This window comes from Hyla sarda, chromosome 2 (genome assembly GCF_029499605.1).
Source record: "Hyla sarda isolate aHylSar1 chromosome 2, aHylSar1.hap1, whole genome shotgun sequence".
In the NCBI taxonomy this organism is placed as follows: Eukaryota; Metazoa; Chordata; class Amphibia; order Anura; family Hylidae; genus Hyla; species Hyla sarda.
In genome coordinates, this window is record NC_079190.1 from 67,401,108 (window position 1) to 67,423,272 (window position 22,165).

At 45.8% G+C, this 22,165-nt stretch overlaps 1 protein-coding gene across 2 annotated transcripts in view; it reads left to right on the top strand.

Moving 5' to 3' along the window:
- NHLRC3 (NHL repeat containing 3) overlaps positions 1–22,165 on the top strand; it is a 45,492-nt gene that overhangs the window by 13,186 nt on the left and 10,141 nt on the right. For both annotated transcript variants that reach the window (XM_056561980.1, XM_056561979.1), the window contains exon 5: positions 4,968–5,168. In XM_056561980.1, coding sequence (XP_056417955.1) covers positions 4,968–5,168 — 201 coding nt within the window. The remainder of the gene's footprint in view (positions 1–4,967; positions 5,169–22,165) is intronic.

Sequence of the window (22,165 nt, forward strand, 5' to 3'; positions counted from 1 at the left end):
TGATGACCTACAACCTATAAGTGACGCCTATACTATTCCATCAGGAGGGCTGCCCAGCATCTTATATGTGTGCCCTGCGCTCCGCTAGCATCACAAGGCCAGATCACATCACAAAAAAATATATACCCATAAGGAATTAGTTCATATTTTGGCTAAAATACCCAAGCTCACAGCCCATGTCTAGGGTCCTCAGTTTCTTGCGAATCCCTACACCATTGTTTCCCAACCAGGGTGCCTCCAGCTGTTGCAAAACTACAACTCCCAGCATGCCCGGACAGCCGTTGGCTGTCCGGGCATGCTGGGAGTTGTAGTTTTGCAACAGCCGGAGTCACCCTGGTTGGGAAACACTTCCCTACAATAACATTACAGTTACAAATGCATGAAGGTTTTTAGTTTTTTTGGTCTGAAATACACACAACCTCTTAAAACAAAAGTAGTTTAAAGGGGTACTTTTTTTTTAAATCAACTGGTGCCAGAAAGTTAAACAGATTTGTAAATTACTTCTATTAAAAAAATCTTAATCCTTCCAGTACTTATTAGCTGCTGAATACTACAGAGGAAATACTTTTCTTTTTGAAACACAGAGCTCTCTGCTGACATCACGAGCACAATGCTCTCTGCTGACATCTCTGTCCATTTTAGGAACTGTCCAGAACATATGTTTGCTATGGGGATTTCCTTTTACCCTGGACAGTTCCTAAAATGGAAAGAGATGTCAGCAGAGAGCACTGTGCTCATGATGTCAGCAGAGAGCTCTGTGTTTCAAACAGAAAAGAATTTCCGCTGTATTATTCAGCAGCTAATAAGTACAGGAAGGATTAAGATTTTTTAATAGAAGTAATTTACAAATCTGTTTAACTTTCTGGCACCAGTTGATTTAAAAAAAAATTTCACCGGAGTACCCCTTTAACCCCTTAAGGACCGGGGGTTTTTCCGTTTTTGCATTTTCGTTTTTTGCTCCTTGCCTTTAAAAAATCATAACTCTTTCAATTTTGCACCTAAAAATCCATATGATGGCTTATTTTTTGCGCCACCAATTCTACTTTGTAATGACGTTAGTCATTTTGCCCAAAAATCTACGGTGAAACGGGAAAAAAAAATCATTGTGCGACAAAATTGAAAAAAAAACGCCGTTTTGTAACTTTTGGGGGCTTCCGTTTCTACGTAGTACATTTTTCGTTAAAAATGACACCTTATCTTTATTCTGTTTGTCCATACGATTAAAATGATACCCTACTTCTATAGGTTTGATTTTGTCGGACTTCTGGAAAAAATCATAACTTCATGCAGGAAAATTAATACGTTTAAAATTGTCATCTTCTGACCCCTATAACTTTTTTATTTTTCCGTGTATGGGGCGGTATGAGGGCTCATTTTTTGCGCCGTGATCTGAAGTTTCTAACGGTACCATTTTTGCATTGGACTTATTGATCGCTTTTTATTCATTTTTGAATGATATAAAAAGTGACCAAAAATGCACTATTTTGGACTTTGGAATTTTTTTGCGCGCACGCCATTGACCGAGCGGTTTAATGGATGATATATTTTTAGAATTCGGACATTTCCACACGTGGCGATACCATATATGTTTATTTTTATTTACACTGTGTTTTTTTTTTTATTGGAAAAGGGGGGTGATTCAAACTTTTAATAGGGAAGGGGTTAAATGATCTTTATTCACTTTTTTTTTCCACTTTTTTTTGCAGTGTTATAGGTCCCATAGGGACCTATAACACTGCACACACTGATCTTCTATGCTGATCACTGGTTTCTCATAAGAAACCAGTGATCAACGATTCTGCCGCATGACTGCTCATGCCTGGATCTCAGGCACTGAGCAGTCATTTGGCAATCGGACAGCGAGGAGGCAGGTAGGAGCCCTCCCGCTGTCCTGTCAGCTGTTCGGGATGCCCGACTGAGCTAGCCGGCCACTTTCACTTTTAGCCGCGCGGCTCAGCCTATTAGAGGCGGGTCCCGGCTTCACTATGACGCCGGGCCCTTAAGGGGTTAAAGGGGTATTCCGAAGATATAAAACATTTTTTTCAAACCAACTAGTGGCAACTTTCTGGCATGAGTTGATTTGATTTAAAAAAAATATTCTTCAAAATACCCATTTTAAAGGACATCTGCAGTGATATAAGGCTGGGTTCACACTACGTTTTCCCCCATACGGGAGCGCATACGGCAGGGGGGAGCTAAAAGCTCGCGCTCCCGTATGTCACCGTATGCGCTCCCGTATGTCATTCATTTCAATGAGCCGACCGGAGTGAAACGTTCGGTCCGGTCGGCTCATTTTTGCGCCGTATGCGCTTTTACATCCGGACCTAAAACTGTGGTCAACCACGGTTTTAGGTCCGGTTGTAAAAGCGCATACGGCGCAAAAATGAGCCGACCGGACCGAACGTTTCACTCCGGTCGGCTCATTGAAATGAGTGACATACGGGAGCGCATACGGTGACATACGTAGCTCCCTCCTGCCGTATGCGCTCCCGTATGGGACAAAACGTAGTGTGAACCCAGCCTAACACAGTGTTATAAGATAAGTGTTTGATCGCGGGGTGGGGGGGTGGGTCCCGGTGGGTCCCAGGGTCCCAGCATTCACAGCTCTCCCGTGCAGGAGGCATGCCGGCCGCAGCACGATGCCAAGGCCAACACACCTCCTCCATGTATCTCTATGGGAGAGGCGGAGATGCAGCGTTAGTGCCTCCCACCTCTCCCATAGAGCTGTATGGGGAGGGAGGCGTACCACTGGACAGCACGGCAATGCTGGCCCCCCCCCCATGATCAAACACTTATCCCCTATCACTGCAGGTGTCCTTTAAAGGGTTACTCCACTGGAAAATATATATATATTTTAAATAAACTGATGCCAGAAAGTTAAACAGATTTGTAAATTACTTTTTATATAAAAATCATAATCATTCCAGTACTTATCAGCTGCTGTATGCTCCACAGGAAGTTCTTTTCTTTTTGAATTTCCTTTCTTTCTGTCTGACCACAGTGCTCTCTGCTGACACCTCTGTCCTTGTCAGGAACTGTCCAGAGCAAGAGAGGTTTGCTATTGGGATTTGCTCCTACTCTGGACAGTTCCTAGAATGGACAGAGGTGTCAGTAGAGAGCACTGTGGTCAGACAGAAAGGAAATTAAAAAAGAAAAGAACTTCCTGTGGAGCATACAGCAGCTGGTAAGTACTGGAAGGATTCAGATTTTTAAATAGAAGTAATTTACAAATCTGTTTTAACTTTCTGGCACCCGTTGTAAAATGTTTTCCAGCGGAGTACCCCTTTAAGATATGCAGATTTAATACATGCCGCCTATATCAATGTCTACTTTGTATATACTTTATCTGCACATATTCACCAAATCTATGCAGGCCAAAAAGCTCTGCGATTCAAATGTAAGGAAACAAATACCGTAATACACAACAAATGTGACAGAAGAGAACAAGCATCTCCTCTGTGACTTGTGTGAGAACATTAACAGAAATTTGGGGTCACTGGAGGTTTTATAAGGGAGAGGTGATAGTATCATGCTGGGTTTTTCTTCCCAATGTCACGCCCTGCCCCCTCAATGCAAGTCTAAGGGAGGGGGTGTGACGGCTGTCATGACCCCTCCCATAAACTTGCATTGAGGGGGCGGGGCGTGACATCATGATACGCGGGTCTATGATGTCACAAGCTCCCGGTGCCGGCTCTAGCGTTTGGAACAGTTTGTTCCATACGCTGAGCAGCGGAGTTCCCCTTTAAAGCTAAGATTATGAACTTTAATGTAATTTCTAGATCTAAGCAGTAGTCCTATGTAATCCTGGCATTGAAAAGGTTAAAGGCTCCATCTCATCTGGGACATCTTTAACATATACACAGGATAAAATAAGTTACATAGTTAATACGGTTAAAATAAAATGTTATATCTTTGCTTGAGAGATCATATATATATTCCAGAAAGTTAAACATATTTGTAAATTACTTCTATTAAAACATCTTAATCCTTTTTAGTACCTATGAGCTGCTGAAGTTGAGTTGTTCTTATCTGTCTAAGTCCTCTCTGATGACACGTGTCTCGGGAACTGTCCAGAGTAGAAGCCAATCCCCATAGCAAACCTCTTCTACTCTGTGCAGTTCCCGAGACAAGCAGAGATGTCAGCAGAGAGCACTGTTGCCAGACAGAAAAGAACAACTCAACTTTAGCAGCTGATAATTATTGGAAGGATTAAGATTTTTTAATAGAAGTAATTTACAAATCTGTTTTTCTTTCTGGAGCCAGTTGATATAAAAATTTTTTTTTTCCTGGAATACCCCTTCAAGGTCCTTCACTATGCCTATCCACCCTGCCATGTTAAAAAAAAAGAAAAAAAAAAAAAAGACCTATGTCTATCAGGTTCAATCAAAGTGGTGAAGGAAAAGGGTTTGGGTGGATGAAGGTGGGGGGGAGATTAATGATATTCTATATTTCTGCATATGCATTATTATCTTGTTTACGGAATGTATCCAATCCTGTTTTGACGCCTTCAATCTTTCCTGCTGTCACCAGTTCCTGAGGTAGACTGTTCCATAAATTCACAGTTCTTATGGTAAAGAAAGCTCACAGATGTGGCGCTCATATCTGGGTCCAGCACTGATTTTGAGATGCAGTCAGAGGTAGCCAGAGGTAGCCGGCAAGCCAAAAACAGCGAGCCAGCTGTTCTACGCAATTTGTCATTCCAATTGACGTTAACTGCGGTTGCATAAACAACGTAGTACCGTGAGTTAGGCTGTTTCCGAAACTCCCAGGTTGCGAAACAGACTCGTGGTGCTACATTATTTATAGAACTCCAGTTTAGCTGTTTAAGGCTTCCCAACCACCTCTGATGGCAGCAAGCAGGCCGGAGGAGATCACCGGACCCTCCAACTTGTGACTTGGACTCTACAAATAAGGATACTACCCCGGACATTTTATTGGTATCTTATCTTGTAATTACTTTCCTGCAGGACCTTATGGACACGCAGTAAAACAGTACTCACCATCTGGATCTCTAATTAAAATCCTGGGGACACCAGGTATAGCCGGGTCACGTCTGAGCCCCCTCCAATTCGATCAGCCTGCAGACATTTTTATTAAAGGGGAAGATGAAGTATATATTGTGGATGGAGACGGAGGGCTGAACAACAGGCTTCTCAAGCTGACTGATGGTATGTACTTAGATTCTCCTTTTAAAATGTCCCCTTAAAGGGGTATTCCAGGAAAAAACTTTTTTATATATATCAACTGGCTCCAGAAAGTTAAACAGATTTGTAAATGACTTCTATTAAAAAAATCTTAATCCTTCCAGTAATTATCAGAAGTTGAGTTGTTCTTTTCTGTCTGGCAACAGTGCTCTCTGCTGACATCTCTGCTTGTCCCAGGAACTGCACAGAGTAGAAGAGGTTTGCTATGGGGATTTGCTTCTACTCTGGACAGTTCCCGAGACAGGTGTCATCAGAGAGCACTTAGACAGAAAAGAACAACTCAACTTCAGCAGCTCATAAGTACTGAAAGGATTAAGATTTTTTTAATAGAAGTAATTTACAAATCTGTTGAACTTTCTGGAGCCAGTTGATCTATGAAATTTTTTTTCCTGGATAACCGCTTTTAAGACAACCCTTCCTCAAAACTAAGCAACCATGGCAGTCGGCAGATTTTCATGGTTCTGGCTGCTGCAAACCCAGTAATCCGCCGGTACCACCTTGAAAATCTGCAGGGTTCATGAGCTATAGTAATGCCAGGTCATCTTGTGTCCCCCGTGTGATGGAATAGTGCAGTCCTTAAATCAGTGTTTCCCAACCGTGGTGCCTCCAGCTGTTGCAAAACTACAACTCCCAGCATGCCTGGACAGCCGAACAGTGTTTCCCAACCAGGGTGCCTCCAGCTGTTGCAAAACTACAACTCCCAGCATGCCTGGACAGCCTTCGGCTGTCCAGGCATGCTGAGAGTTGTAGTTTTGCAACAGCTGGAGGCACCCTGGTAGGAAAACACTGCCTTACATGATAAGTTAGCAGTGCTAGGCAGCATTATTTTACCATTCAGATCAACAGTTCATTGTTATAATATACAGATCCCGTAAGGTGTGACAACACTTGATGGCTGGGGGTCTTGGTTCACATATACAAGGGGACAATGGAATTTTTTTTTTTTTATTAAAGTGGAAAACATTTTTTAAAATCAACTGGTGCCAGAAAGTTAAACAGATTTGTAAATTACTTCTATTTTAAAAAAAATCTCAATCCCTCCATTACCCACCAGCAGCTGCATAATACAGAGGAAGCTCACTTCTCCCTCTATTTATTCTCCGTCCGTCCACGGCGCCCCCCGCCGACGCCTTCGCCCATGCCAGGAACCGTCCAGAGGAGGAACAATTCCCCATAGCAAACCTTACCCGCTCTGGACAGTTCCCGATATGGACAGAGGCGTCAGCAGAGAGCACCGTGGCCAGGGACAATGGCATTTTTAGCTGCCCCTTTGGCCTTACATTGATGTGAAATGAGCCAAAAAAAAGCATATGCTAGCCAATGAGATACAATAACATCATGGTCCCGTGCTAGAATGAGCCAGTATATGCTGCATCCAAAGACAACATGTGATAAGCATGCTCAAGCTATAAAGAAATATATATATATATATATTCATGTTCAAGCAGTCCAAAATCACAGCACCAGACAGGTCAAGGATCTTCAAAGAAACTGGGTAGTCTTCTAGAGCAACGTTTCGGCAGTAGTAGCCTTTGTCAAGCACTTGACAATGCTTGGCAAAGGCTACTACTGCCGAAACGTTGCTCTTGATGTGGGGTTAATAAAGACTACCCAGTTTCTTTGATGATTCTTGAACTGTCTGGTGCTGTGATTTTGGACTGCTTGTACAAATATCCTGGGCTGGCTGCCTGGGCAATCACGGGCGCAGAGGTCGAACCCCGGTGCTGTCCCACCACCTTCTTCTATATATTCATGTAGCTATTTATATTCAGATTTGCTTGGCAGTCCTCCAAGCTTACGTCCATGCACCCTCCCCAATTGAAGCAGCCGTGAACAGACTTCAGAACTGGTGCTTCAGGTAAAGCTTATGAGGCAGATGCCAAATGCCCTAGGTGGAAAATTGCTGCCCGACTCCAAGCATGGCAATCTGGCAATCAGAATAGGTTTCCACACATGTTCTTTCTGACATTTATTTGGAAAACCGCCACTGCAGTTTTTGAGCTCTAGCCATAGGTGGATCCAGTAGGAAGGAGAAGCAGAAGTCCTTCCATTATATTTCCCATTCCTTTAGAATAAATACACTTCTGGCTTTGGTTAGAAAACTGCAGTGGCAGACCTAGATACCTAGCCTAACACCTACCACAGGACAGTAGTACACATAAAATTGCCATCTACACCTACCGCAAACGGACAGTGGGTAATGCTGTTTTACGTGCTGACTCCTATCCACACAGTGAAGGGAGTTCCGATGGGAGAATTAATCAGGACCAAACAGAGCTGCTCCATGATTCTCCTTTATGATCAGCTGTAAATATATCTAATGTTTCCAGACATTTTAGAACTACATATGCAGGTCACATCTCGCGTCTCGATTCTGTAGTATAGAAAGGGTTAATAGACTGGCATTGTGTACCTCTAAAAAGACACACTAACTGGATTTAAATACTTGGCAGCCAACAGGTTTAACACCTTTAGGATGCAGGGCGTACTGTCATGTCCTGCAACCAAGCACAGAAGCTGGTAATGCTGATGACTTGATCATACATATGTTCAACTGCGGCATCTAAAAGTTATGGGGGGCTGATCAGGACCTATATATACACATATACATAACTATAAAAGCAGTGACCCCGGGGAGGATAGGTCACTGCCCTCTGTTTTCGTTCATCACTTCCGGGTCAGCGCCAGCACTCGTGTATATAACAGTGAGAAAAGGGTAGTACCTAACTGTCCAGTATTTAAGGATTTTAATTGTATCCAGCAATTAGATGAATCAGTGGTCTTATATGATAAGCATATAGCAACATATAGTTAAGTTTAAGTATAAGAATCATATACTCACTCATGCGTTGGGCCACTGATTGGTTACGGCTTAGTTTAATATAAGATATAGTAATAAATTATGACTAATAAGGGATAACAATCAATCATAATAGCAGTAAGAAATACCACTATACCCCAATATGGACGCTAGAGGTCTATAGTTATACTGTATCATCACTGACCTATGGCGGTACTAACACCAGTGTCTTGACCATACTTTGACGGTATGTCTTACATCTGTTTGCAGGAACAATTTTGTGATCCCATGGTTTAGTAGTCTAGGCCTCATGACCTTTCACCACCTCTATGAATTATTTGCATGAGCACTGGAAGTAGATTCCGCCATGGGTATTTATTGTATACTATAACCTAAAAAAAGATATATATACTTAAGCGCTGGGCCATTGGACAGGGAGAGTACAGCTCTTCTGAAATGTAAGATACAATAACAGATTGGGAAAATGTGATTGATTAAAGGCTCTAGCTTATTTACAATGATATACCCAGATTGGCCTTAGAAGTACAAAATAATAACATCATCACCATTGACCGGCAGGGGAAAATTAGTGGGTTGATCATATATTGCAGGTCAATGCTATACAGCTGTATGCACTACATCTTATATCTCATCTGTAGGAATAATTGAAACATTGGCCCCCATTGAGATATGAGCCTATACATTATGATCAATTACTAATCTTAAATAATAAGAGTGTTAGTACTGGAACAATATCCTGACATAGACCCTTATTGATGACATTGCTATACAGCTGGTTCTTCATAGATTGTTCCCCATAGGTGTCCCGTTTTCTAGTTGAATTCACCTACCTTATGTTACGCCGAGCGCTCCGGGTTCCCGCTCCTCCCCGGAGCGCTCGCTTCACCTCCTCCGCTGCAGCGCCCCGGTCACGTCCTCTGACCCGGGGCGCTGCGATCCTGCTGCTAGCCGGGATGCGATTCGCGATGCGGGTAGCGCCCGCTCGCGATGCGCACCCCGGCTCTCCTACCTGACTCGCTCCCCGTCTGTTCTGTCCCGGCGCGCGCGGCCCCGCTCCCTAGGGCGCGCGCGCGCCGGGTCTCTGCGATTTAAAGGGCCACTGCGCCGCTGATTGGCGCAGTGGTTCCAATTAGAGTTATCACCTGTGCACTCCCTATATTACCTCACTTCCCTTGCACTCCCTTGCCGGATCTTGTTGCCTTAGTGCCAGTGAAAGCGTTCCTTGTGTGTCCCTTGCCAGTGTTTCCAGACCTTCTGCCGTTGCCCCTGACTACGATCCTTGCTGCCTGCCCCGACCTTCTGCTACGTCCGACCTTGCTTCTGCCTACTCCCTTGTACCGCGCCTATCTTCAGCAGCCAGAGAGGTGAGCCGTTGCTAGTGGATACGACCTGGTCACTACCGCCGCAGCAAGACCATCCCGCTTTGCGGCGGGCTCTGGTGAAAACCAGTAGTGGCTTAGAACCGGTCCACTAGCACGGTCCACGCCAATCCCTCTCTGGCACAGAGGGTCCACTACCTGCCAGCCGGCATCGTGACAGTAGATCCGGCCATGGATCCCGCTGAAGTTCCTCTGCCAGTTGTCGCTGACCTCACCACGGTGGTCGCCCAGCAGTCACAACAGATTGCGCAACAAGGCCAACAGCTGTCTCAACTGACCGTTATGCTACAACAGTTGCTACCACAGCTTCAGCAGTCATCTCCTCCGCCAGCTCCTGCACCTCCTCCGCAGCGAGTGGCCGCTCCTGGGATACGCTTATCCTTGCCGGATAAGTTTGATGGGGACTCTAAGTTTTGCCGTGGCTTCCTTTCCCAATGTTCCCTGCATCTGGAGATGATGTCGGACCTGTTTCCCACTGAAAGGTCTAAGGTGGCTTTCGTAGTCAGTCTTCTGTCCGGAAAAGCCCTGTCATGGGCCACACCGCTCTGGGACCGCAATGACCCCGTCACTGCCTCAGTACACTCCTTCTTCTCGGAAATCCGAAGTGTCTTTGAGGAACCTGCCCGAGCCTCTTCTGCTGAGACTGCCCTGTTGAACCTGGTCCAGGGTAATTCTTCCGTTGGCGAGTATGCCGTACAATTCCGTACACTTGCTTCAGAATTGTCCTGGAATAATGAGGCCCTCTGCGCGACCTTCAAAAAAGGCCTATCCAGCAACATTAAAGATGTTCTGGCCGCACGAGAAATTCCTGCTAATCTACATGAACTTATTCACCTAGCCACTCGCATTGACATGCGTTTTTCTGAAAGGCGTCAGGAACTCCGCCAAGATATGGACTCTGTTCGCACGAGGCGTTTCGTCTCCTCGGCTCCTCTCTCCTCTGGTCCCCTGCAATCTGTTCCTGTGCCTCCCGCCGTGGAGGCTATGCAGGTCGACCGGTCTCGCCTGACACCTCAAGAGAGGACACGACGCCGTATGGAGAACCTCTGCCTGTACTGTGCTAGTACCGAACACTTCCTGAGGGATTGTCCTATCCGTCCTCCCCGCCTGGAAAGACGTACGCTGACTCCGCACAAAGGTGAGACAGTCCTTGATGTCTACTCTGCTTCTCCACGTCTTACTGTGCCGGTGCGGATGTCTGCTTCTGCCTTCTCCTTCTCTACAGTGGCCTTCTTGGACTCTGGTTCTGCAGGAAATTTTATTTTGGCCTCTCTCGTCAACAGGTTCAACATCCCAGTGACCAGTCTCGCCAGACCCCTCTACATCAATTGTGTAAATAATGAAAGATTGGACTGTACCATACGTTTCCGCACGGAGCCCCTTCTTATGAGCATCGGATCTCATCATGAGAGGATTGAACTTTTGGTCCTCCCCAATTGCACCTCGGAGATTCTCCTTGGACTTCCCTGGCTTCAACTTCATTCTCCAACCCTGGATTGGTCCACTGGGGAGATCAAGAGTTGGGGGTCCTCTTGTTCTAAGAACTGTCTAAAACCGGTTCCCAGTAACCCTTGCCGTAACTCTGTGGTTCCTCCAGTAACCGGTCTCCCCAAGGCCTATATGGACTTCGCGGATGTGTTCTGCAAAAAACAAGCTGAGACTCTACCTCCTCACAGGCCTTATGATTGCCCTATCGACCTCCTCCCGGGTACTACTCCACCCCGGGGCAGAATTTATCCTCTCTCTGCCCCAGAGACTCTTGCCATGTCCGAATACGTCCAGGAGAATCTAAAAAGGGGCTTTATCCGTAAATCCTCCTCTCCTGCCGGAGCCGGATTTTTCTTTGTCTCCAAAAAAGATGGCTCCCTACGTCCTTGCATTGACTACCGCGGTCTTAATAAAATCACGGTTAAGAACCGCTACCCCTTACCCCTCATCTCTGAACTCTTTGATCGCCTCCAAGGTGCCCACATCTTCACTAAATTGGACTTAAGAGGCGCCTATAACCTCATCCGCATCAGAGAGGGGGACGAGTGGAAAACGGCATTTAACACCAGAGATGGACACTTTGAGTATCTGGTCATGCCCTTTGGACTGTGCAATGCCCCTGCCGTCTTCCAAGACTTTGTCAATGAAATTTTTCGTGATCTATTATACTCCTGTGTTGTGGTATATCTGGACGATATCCTAATTTTTTCTGCCAATCTAGAGGAACACCGCCGGCATGTCCGTATGGTTCTTCAGAGACTTCGTGACAACCAACTCTATGCCAAAATTGAGAAATGTCTGTTTGAATGCCAATCTCTTCCTTTTCTAGGATATTTGGTCTCTGGCCAGGGACTACAGATGGATCCAGACAAACTCTCTGCCGTCTTAAATTGGCCACGCCCCTCCGGACTCCGTGCTATCCAACGCTTTTTGGGGTTCGCCAATTATTACAGGCAATTTATTCCACATTTTTCTACCATTGTGGCTCCTATCGTGGCTTTAACCAAGAAAAATGCTGATCCCAAGTCCTGGCCTCCTCAAGCAGAAGACTCCTTTAAACAACTCAAGTCTGCCTTTTCTTCGGCTCCCGTGCTCTCCAGACCTGACCCTTCCAAACCCTTCCTATTGGAGGTTGATGCCTCCTCAGTAGGAGCTGGAGCCGTTCTTCTACAAAAAAATCCTTCCGGGCATGCTGTCACTTGTGGTTTTTTCTCTAGGACCTTCTCTCCAGCGGAGAGGAACTACTCCATCGGGGATCGAGAGCTTCTAGCCATTAAATTAGCACTTGAGGAATGGAGGCATCTGCTGGAGGGATCAAGATTTCCTGTTATTATCTACACCGACCACAAGAACCTCTCCTACCTCCAGTCTGCCCAACGGCTGAATCCTCGCCAGGCCCGGTGGTCTCTGTTCTTTGCCCGATTTAATTTTGAGATTCACTTTCGTCCTGCCGATAAGAACATTAGAGCCGATGCTCTCTCTCGTTCCTCGGATGCCTCAGAAGTTGATCTCCCTCCGCAACACATCATTCCACCCGACTGCCTGATCTCCACTTCTCCTGCCTCCATCAGACAGACTCCTCCAGGAAAGACCTTTGTTTCCCCACGCCAACGCCTCGGAATCCTCAAATGGGGTCACTCCTCCCATCTCGCAGGTCATGCGGGCATCAAGAAATCTGTGCAACTCATCTCCCGCTTCTATTGGTGGCCGACTCTGGAGACGGATGTTGGGGACTTTGTGCGAGCCTGCACTATCTGTGCCCGGGATAAGACTCCTCGCCAGAAGCCCGCTGGGTTTCTTCATCCTCTGCCTGTCCCCGAACAGCCTTGGTCTCTGATTGGTATGGATTTTATTACTGATTTACCCCCTTCCCGTGGCAACACCGTTATTTGGGTGGTCGTTGATCGATTCTCCAAAATGGCACATTTCATTCCTCTTCCTGGTCTTCCTTCTGCGCCTCAGTTGGCTAAACAATTTTTTGTACACATTTTTCGTCTTCACGGGTTGCCTACGCAGATTGTCTCGGATAGAGGGGTCCAATTCGTGTCTAAATTCTGGAGAGCTCTCTGTAAACAACTCAAGATTAAATTAAATTTTTCCTCTGCATATCATCCCCAGTCCAATGGACAAGTAGAAAGAATTAACCAGATCCTGGGTGATTATTTGCGACATTTTGTTTCCTCCCGCCAGGATGACTGGGCAGATCTCCTTCCATGGGCCGAATTCTCGTATAACTTCAGGGTCTCTGAATCTTCCTCCAAATCCCCATTTTTCGTGGTGTACGGCCGTCACCCTCTTCCCCCCCTCCCTACCCCCTTGCCCTCTGGTCTGCCCGCTGTGGATGAAATTTCTCGTGACCTTTCCATTATATGGAGAGAGACCCAAAATTCTCTCTTACAGGCTTCTTCACGCATGAAGAGGTTCGCGGATAAGAAAAGAAGAGCTCCCCCCGTTTTTTCCCCTGGAGACAAGGTATGGCTCTCCGCTAAATATGTCCGCTTCCGTGTCCCTAGCTACAAGTTGGGACCACGCTATCTTGGTCCTTTCAAAATTCTGTGTCAAATTAATCCTGTCTCTTATAAACTTCTTCTTCCTCCTTCTCTTCGTATCCCTAATGCCTTTCACGTCTCTCTTCTCAAACCACTCATCCTCAACCGTTTTTCTCCCAAATCTGTTCCTCCCACTCCTGTTTCCGGCTCCTCGGACGTCTTCTCGGTCAAGGAGATTTTGGCTGCCAAAAAGGTCAGAGGAAAAAATTTTTTTTTAGTAGACTGGGAGGGTTGTGGTCCTGAAGAGAGATCCTGGGAACCTGAGGACAACATCCTTGACAAAAGTCTGCTCCTCAGGTTCTCAGGCTCCAAGAAGAGGGGGAGACCCAAGGGGGGGGGTACTGTTACGCCGAGCGCTCCGGGTTCCCGCTCCTCCCCGGAGCGCTCGCTTCACCTCCTCCGCTGCAGCGCCCCGGTCACGTCCTCTGACCCGGGGCGCTGCGATCCTGCTGCTAGCCGGGATGCGATTCGCGATGCGGGTAGCGCCCGCTCGCGATGCGCACCCCGGCTCTCCTACCTGACTCGCTCCCCGTCTGTTCTGTCCCGGCGCGCGCGGCCCCGCTCCCTAGGGCGCGCGCGCGCCGGGTCTCTGCGATTTAAAGGGCCACTGCGCCGCTGATTGGCGCAGTGGTTCCAATTAGAGTTATCACCTGTGCACTCCCTATATTACCTCACTTCCCTTGCACTCCCTTGCCGGATCTTGTTGCCTTAGTGCCAGTGAAAGCGTTCCTTGTGTGTCCCTTGCCAGTGTTTCCAGACCTTCTGCCGTTGCCCCTGACTACGATCCTTGCTGCCTGCCCCGACCTTCTGCTACGTCCGACCTTGCTTCTGCCTACTCCCTTGTACCGCGCCTATCTTCAGCAGCCAGAGAGGTGAGCCGTTGCTAGTGGATACGACCTGGTCACTACCGCCGCAGCAAGACCATCCCGCTTTGCGGCGGGCTCTGGTGAAAACCAGTAGTGGCTTAGAACCGGTCCACTAGCACGGTCCACGCCAATCCCTCTCTGGCACAGAGGGTCCACTACCTGCCAGCCGGCATCGTGACACCTTATATGTTTTCCCATTGTGAACAAGCAAGTATAGGCCTTTACAATAGAAATACAGATCGCCGCAGAGACTAAGTGACAGCGCAGGCGCATTGGCATGAACGCTGGGAGAACGTAAAGGATAAGTCCTTACACATGCGCGGTGGAGACTGTGATGGCGGCGTGAGTCTAAGTCCTTGTGCCTGCGCAGTAGTGCTCACCGGACTTATTACTAGACACGGCCGTCATGTGACGTTGGGTCACATGATATGGCAAAATGTAAACACTAGGATGCATTACGTCGCATCGGAAGTGATGCGGCAAGAGACGGGAGAACGCGCCGAGGAAGTGACACCTGTAGGACTTAATTGGTAAGTGTATAAATATGCTGGACAGGCATGGTACGCCGGACCTCACTACTTTGAGAAAGCCCGGTCCACGGGCGAAACGTTAGTTTAGGAGGCATTATTTTAATATCGGCATCCCCAGCGGCATAATAAATATCGGCATTTTCCAGCAGTGTTCCGCTGTGACTGAGAGGCACGGCGGCGCTGCCAGCAGCGGTACACTGATAAACTGCTGGTTGGTTTAAATGATAAGCAAATTTGCACTTAAGTGCACGCATTTGGGCTGGCCGGATTTTTAATCCATAACCCCCCCCCCCCATTTCCTCACTGTACATACCACAAGCACTTTAAGTTCTTCGTTTACATAAAGAATGAATAAAAGCTAAGTTTTAATAAGACTGTAGGCAGTCTCTAGTTTAGGGCAGTCCGGAGGGGCCTGTCCCTAAAATTGTGATTTATATATTATTTGCCCTGAGACTCCTAGGGGACTAATTTGGTGTTGTTAGCACTCGTGTCCAGCACCTTCTCCTTGTGGCCCCGTGGTATAGGTAAGAGCGCAGTCTGCCTGCACTAGTATTTTCGATTTCTGCTAAGCTCCAGCACAGGAGGATCACAGCGCTTGCAATAGCTAACTCCCCCGTTCATCTGTCGCACAGATGCAGGTCAGCGGTCACGTCATCTTGTAGCTGGAGGGGGGTGTTGAACTCAGGGCGGCGATGTCTGCACAGAGGGTCTGGCGTGGATTCCTTGTCATTGATTAGCTGGCAGGTAGTTGTTCCGGTGACATGAATTTTTCTATATCAAGTATGCCCAGAATCGTATACCCCTTAGAGATGTACTCGCTATTTCTACTGGTGATGTCAATGTGTTATGCATTTCTTTAGTTTATTTCTACACTGGTCTGGAACTATATTGATCCTGTGTGTGTCTTGCATTGCGCCCGGAGCTGTGCTCCTTATTCTGCTGGTGAGGTCACTGTGTACATACATTACATTACTTATCCTGTACTGGCCCAGAGTTATATCCTGTATTATTCTCCAGAGCTGTACTCACTATTCTGCTGGTGGGGTCACTGTGTACATACATTACATTACTTATCCTGTACTGATCTTGAGTCATATTCTGTTTTGTGCTCCAGAGCTGCAATCGCTATTCTGCTGGTAAGATCACTTTTGTATTTACATTACTCACTTATTCTGTTCGGTATCATACTCTAGAGCTGTTCGCACCATTCTGCTAGAGCTGAGGAAAGGGGGAGTAAGTCTTAGATGATTTTAGGGCTTTTATTTTGTTGACCCTGGGTTGTGTTTAGCTACCTCAACCCCTTAAGGACTCAGCCCATTTTGGCCTTAAGGACTCAGACAATTTAATTTTTACGTTTTCATTTTTTCCTCCTCGCCTTCTAAAAATCATAACTCTTTTATATTTTCATCCACAGACTAGTATGAGGGCTTGTTTTTTGCGTGACCAGTTGTCCTTTGTAATGACATCACTCATTATATCATAAAATGTATGGCGCAACCAAAAAACACTATTTTTGTGGGGAAATTAAAACGAAAAACGCAATTTTGCTAATTTTGGAAGGTTTCGTTTTCACGCCGTACAATTTATGGTAAAAATGACATGTGTTCTTTATTCTGAGGGTCAATACGATTAAAATGATACCCATTATTATATACTTTTATATTATTGTTGCGCTTAAAAAAAATCACAAACTTTTTAACCAAATTAGTACGTTTATAATCCCTTTATTTTGATGACCTTTAACTTTTTTATTTTTCCGTATAAGCGGCGGTATGGGGGCTCATTTTTTGCGCCATGATCTGTACTTTTTTTTGATACCACATTTGCATATAAAAAACTTTTAATACATTTTTTATAATTTTTTTTAATAAAATGTATTAAAAAAGTAGGAATTTTGGACTTTTTTTTTTTTCGTTCACGCCGTTCACCGTACGGGATCATTAACATTTTATTTTAATAGTTCGGACATTTACGCATGCGGCGATACCAAATATGTCTATATAAAAAAATTTTTACGCTTTTTGGGGGTAAAATAGGAAAAAACGGACGTTTTACTTTTTTATTGGGGGAGGGGATTTTTCACTTTTTTTTTACTTTTACATTTTTTTACATTTTTTTTTACACTTGAATAGTCCCCATAGGGGACTATTCATAGCAATACCATGATTGCTAATACTGATCTGTTCTATGTATAGGACATAGAACAGATCAGTATTATCGGTCATCTTCTGCTCTGGTCTGCTCGATCACAGACCAGAGCAGGAGACGCCGGGAGCCGGACGGAGGAAGGAGAGGGGACCTCTGTCCGGCATTATAAATGATCGGATCCCCGCAGCAGCGCTGCGGGTGATTCGATCGTTCATTTAAATCGCGCACTGCCGCAGATGCCGGGATCTGTATTGATCCCGGCACCTGAGGGGTTAATGGTGGACGCCCGCGAGATCGCGGGCGTCGGCCATTGCCGGCGGGTCCCTGGCTGCGATCAGCAGCCGGGATCAGCCGCGCATGACACGGGCATCGCTCCGATGCCCGCGGTTATGCACAGGACGTAAATGTACGTCCTGGTGCGTTAAGTACCACCTCACCAGGACGTACATTTACGTCCTGCGTCCTTGAGGGGTTAAGGTTATGTCTTGCAGGAAGGGATCACAGTGGTTTTCATTTTCGCTATTCCATGCTTTGTTTCATATTATAGGGTAGTTCTTGCTATCCAATTGTTATCAAGCGCTTGAATTCAATTATCAGCATTCTCCGTGCTCAAGGTACCATACCTTTCTTAGTTCATCCCTATTTTATCATAATTACATCATGTGTATGTCACTTACAATTGGCCCTGACTCCAGTTGTCAGGTCTCGTGTATTTTACTTTTCTCATTTCTTCATTCTTAGTTGGTCGGGTGTGCCGTTGTTCATAAGTATCGTTGTTTCGTTCACAGGCTCGGTTGCCTATTTTCTTGTTCCTTCTCTTGCCAGGTTGTTGGGTGGGGGGGCTCTTGTTAATTTCCTTTTCTTGTGATGCTAGCTGCGCTGTTTGTTTCTTCTTGTACGTCTTTCTTAGAGGTGAATTGCAGTGTCAGTCCTCGAGGCCTCTTGTGTAGGATTATCATGGGTTGGGGTTTATTAAAAAAAAAAAAAAAAAAAAAAGAAGGGGAATGCCAGCAGATAGGGAGGGAGAGAGTCGGCTGTGTTTTCTGATGGCATTTAATTGTTGTTCTAGGGTGATGTTGATAGGGATGACCCTTATGTTTCTGATGACTGATCAATATATTAATACTAATATGCCATTGCTGATGGAAAAATATATTTGTTACCTACCCCTTAACCTATAAACCAGCTTGCAATCTGCTCGTGACTACAATGGAGGCTTTGTCATGACTCTGGCACGGACCAGATAAGAAGTGAAAGACAAAATATCTGACGGACAGAGAACTCTGGAATATCCCTGTAGAGGAACTTCTCCCAAGAAATTAAATGACACTAGATATGCTAATATATACGGATGCAATAATCAATCAACCAATCAAAATGTAACATGCTGATTTTGACGTAATAACTAAACCTCCTTCTTTGTCAAATGTAAAAACTAAATGTACTAAAATGGATTAAACAGAACTCCTTTGGGGAAGCTGCGAGTATGCTGAGAAAGAGTTTATACCAACAGGCCTGTTTGGTGTATAATTCTTGTGTCGACACTTAGCAGTATATAACAGCACAGTCAATCACATTTGAGAGCCTCTCCTCGAGCCTTCCTTGACAATGTCTCTCATTTCTGAAAGTGTGGAAGGGGCAGCGGTTCCCCCTTCGCCTGCCAGATCATCTTCTCAGGGGAGAGTCCAGTCGCTTAGGGCATGGACCGTTCCAAAAATTACAGCTGAACTGTATCGTCGGGGCATCCCTTTTCCTGCCACGGCCAGGAAAGCAGAACTATTCAGGATTCTATGTTCCCATGGAACTCCAGGCGCTCAAGACCAGCCAGATCGAGAATCTGTCTCGCTCATTCAGATTCACACTATACTGAATTTGTTGTCAACATCTATGCAGGATATGCAAGATAGGCTAGTTGCTCTAGAGTCTCGTGCTAGTCCTGCGGTCCCAGTAGTCTCCCCTGACTCGGTTGTTCCTCCTGTGCCAGGTGTCTCCTCTGAGGCTGTTGTCTCTTCAGGGTCTGTCACCACCCCTGTGCCTGTCGCTACCCCAGTGCCTGTTGTCTCCTCTTGGCCCATTGTTTCCTCCGGGCCAGTCATTGCTACAGTATCAGCTGTCACACCCTCACCTGTGTTATCCTCTCCAGGTACGTCCTCTCCCACCGTAACCCTTATTCCCACTCATTTCATCCCTGAGGCCATCGGGAAAGATATCCTCGCCGGGATGTTAATTTAGCGTCTCTCCTAGTGGCCTCACAGGATGTTCTTGATAACAAGACCTTCGCATGCGGTGAAATGTCAGTCTTATTGAAGGCTAGGGATCCTCGTCTTAACAGAAAGCTGAGCATCCCAACATTTGTACTGGCCTTCGGGCTCTATTGAGACGTAGTCTGTTCTGTTATTCCCAGTAGAAGAGTCGAATTTGATCAATATTTACATAAATTAGTGGATTTGGTATACAAATACGGGGGTTCCTCTTTTTATGACTATCATCGTTCCTTTTTGGCTAAAGCAGCAGCCACCCTCTCCCAATTCCAGCAGGTCACGAACTTGGCAAATCTCGATACCGAACTATTCTGTAGGCACTTTGCCGGCCTCAGAGCACCTCTTTGTGCAGTTTGCCAGTCCCCAACCCATGCCACAAATTGGTGTCCTAATGCCGTAGCTGGCACCTCAGCTGCATAGAGTTGAGTTGTGCCCAAGTCGCAACCAGCCCCAACCATTGACAAGCTTGGTAGGCCAGTCCATTTTTTGGGAAATGCTCAAATTTGTAACCACCTTAACCCTTCATCATGCCATTTCAGTCAGTGTTGGTTGTTGCATATTTGCAGTATTTGTCATAGAGCCCACCCCAGGAGTCAGTGTCCCAAAAAGAAAGATCCTGAGGCATGACTAGACGGGGTTAATACGGAAGTTCTCCGTGAATACTTGAGTGGTCTTCCTGCACCAGATTTGGTTGAATTCTTGTGTGAAGGTTTCACAAGGGGTTTTAACACTGGTCTGATCACCTTACCTCATGATACTTTTGAGTGCAGGAATCTCCAGTCCGCGGCTGGTAACCCTGACATTGTGACAGAATTGTTACAGAAGGAAGTATCTAAAGGTTTTGTGATTGGCCCTTTCTCTAGGGCCCTCTTTAACCAGTGGAGGATGAGCCCTATTGGTGTGGCATGTGGAAAGTCGTCTAATAAATGTAGATTTATATACGACTTGTCCGCACCCCATTCTTCTTCAGTCCTTAGCCTTAAAGGAAAACTGTCAGCTTTGATCCTTACCATGCCCGGATCCGCCGCACCATTCGACCTTAATCTTCTATTTTCGCTATATGCAAATGAGGTGCAGGCCGGGCTAACTGGCACTCTGACGTCAGTGCCACCTGCCGCAGCACCGCCCAGCTCATCAATATTCCTCCCCTCTTTCTTCAATACAGAGCGGGGAGAAGAGGGCGAGGCCAGTTAGCCCGGCCGTTGCAAGTTAGCACCTCATTTGCATATAGCGAAAATAGAAGATTAAGGCCGAACGGCGCAGCAGATCTGGGCACAGTAAGGATCAAAACTGATCAGTGTCCCCCGCACTACCAGTCAGTACCGCTGGTTAGTGCGGGGGAAGAAAGCTAACAGTTTTCCTTTAACTCACTAATACCGTCAGAAGAATTTACCTTGAAATATAGGTCAAGGCAGGGCTTTGGTTTCTAGACTACTGGCCCTTCTACCAGCAGCTCCTGATTCGGATTCTCCTGTGGTGCTTGACCAGGCAGCTACAGCCGATTTGGTTTTGTGGGACCAGTACCTGGCTGGGTGGAATGGGGTCTCCATGTTTATTCCTAGAGCTAACCAGTTTTCACCTGTTGTCACTGACATTGCAGCATCAGCAGGTTATGCAGCTATTTTTGCCCCTCATTGGTTAACAGGTACTTGGCCTCCTAAACTGTTAGCAGTGCCTGAGTTTTCAACCACCTCGGCCTTATTTGAGATTATACCTATCGTGGCAGCAGCTTAGACCTGGGGTAATCTTTGGCAAGGGCAGACTGGTTTTTTCATACTGACAACATGACCACTCGCAACATAATTTGTAAGGGCAGGTCAAAATCATTACTCATCATGTCTTTTCTCCGCAGGCTCACTCACACCGCTCTGTTGCTTAAATTTCACTTAGGCTGGGTTCACATCACGTTTTTGCCATACTGTTTTCAATCCGTTTTTCTAAAGAAAACCGTATGGCAAAAAAACGGATGGAACAGTATGGAAAAAAGTAAACCGTATGCGTTTTTAAACAGTATACTGTTTTTAAAAGTGCATACAGTTCCGTCAGTTTTTATAGAAAAAAAAACCATACTTTTTGAAAATTTTGTACATTTTTAATGGGAGGGGTCTTGGGTGGGGACTTTAGGACTCAAATGCGCATGTGCAAAGTAAAAACGTATAAGTTTTTCCCGTATGGAACCGTATACATGTGCGTTTCCCATTGACATCCATGTTAAAAAAAACTTAAGCGGTTGCAGTATGGTTTTTAAACTGGAGTCAAAACCGTGGTTGACCACGATTTTGTCTCCGGTTTAAAAACCGTACTGCAACCGCATACGTTTTTTTTTTTTTCATGGAAGTCAATGGGAAACGCACATGTATACACTTCCATACGGGAAAAATTAATACGTTTTTACTTTGCACATGCGCATTTTGAGTCCTAAAGTCCCCACCCAAGACCCCTCCCATTAAAAATGTACAAAATTTTCAAAAACGTATGGGTTTTTTTTTCTATAAAAACTGACGGAACTGTATGCACTTTTAAAAACAGTATACTGTTTAAAAACGCATACGGTTTACTTTTTTCCATACTGTTCCATCCATTTTTTTGCCATACGGTTTTCTTTAGAAAAACGGATTGAAAACAGTATGGCAAAAACGTGATGTGAACCCAGCCTTAGAATGTGTACATATTGAAGGGAAAAAGAATGTTGCCGCTGACGCACTCTCTCCTTTGAATTTCCAGTAATGCCGGAGGCAGACAGGCTGGCCACGCTTGCACCTCTTTTCAACTCTCTGATGTTGGATTAAGCAGCCATTTTTCAGGAGCCCTAGCTTTAATAAATAACTCGCTAGCAAACAACACCGCCAGATCGTACAAACTAGCGTGGAAAGCTTTTCTCTAGTTCCAACAATCATACCCGTCTCCCTGCCCTCTAGA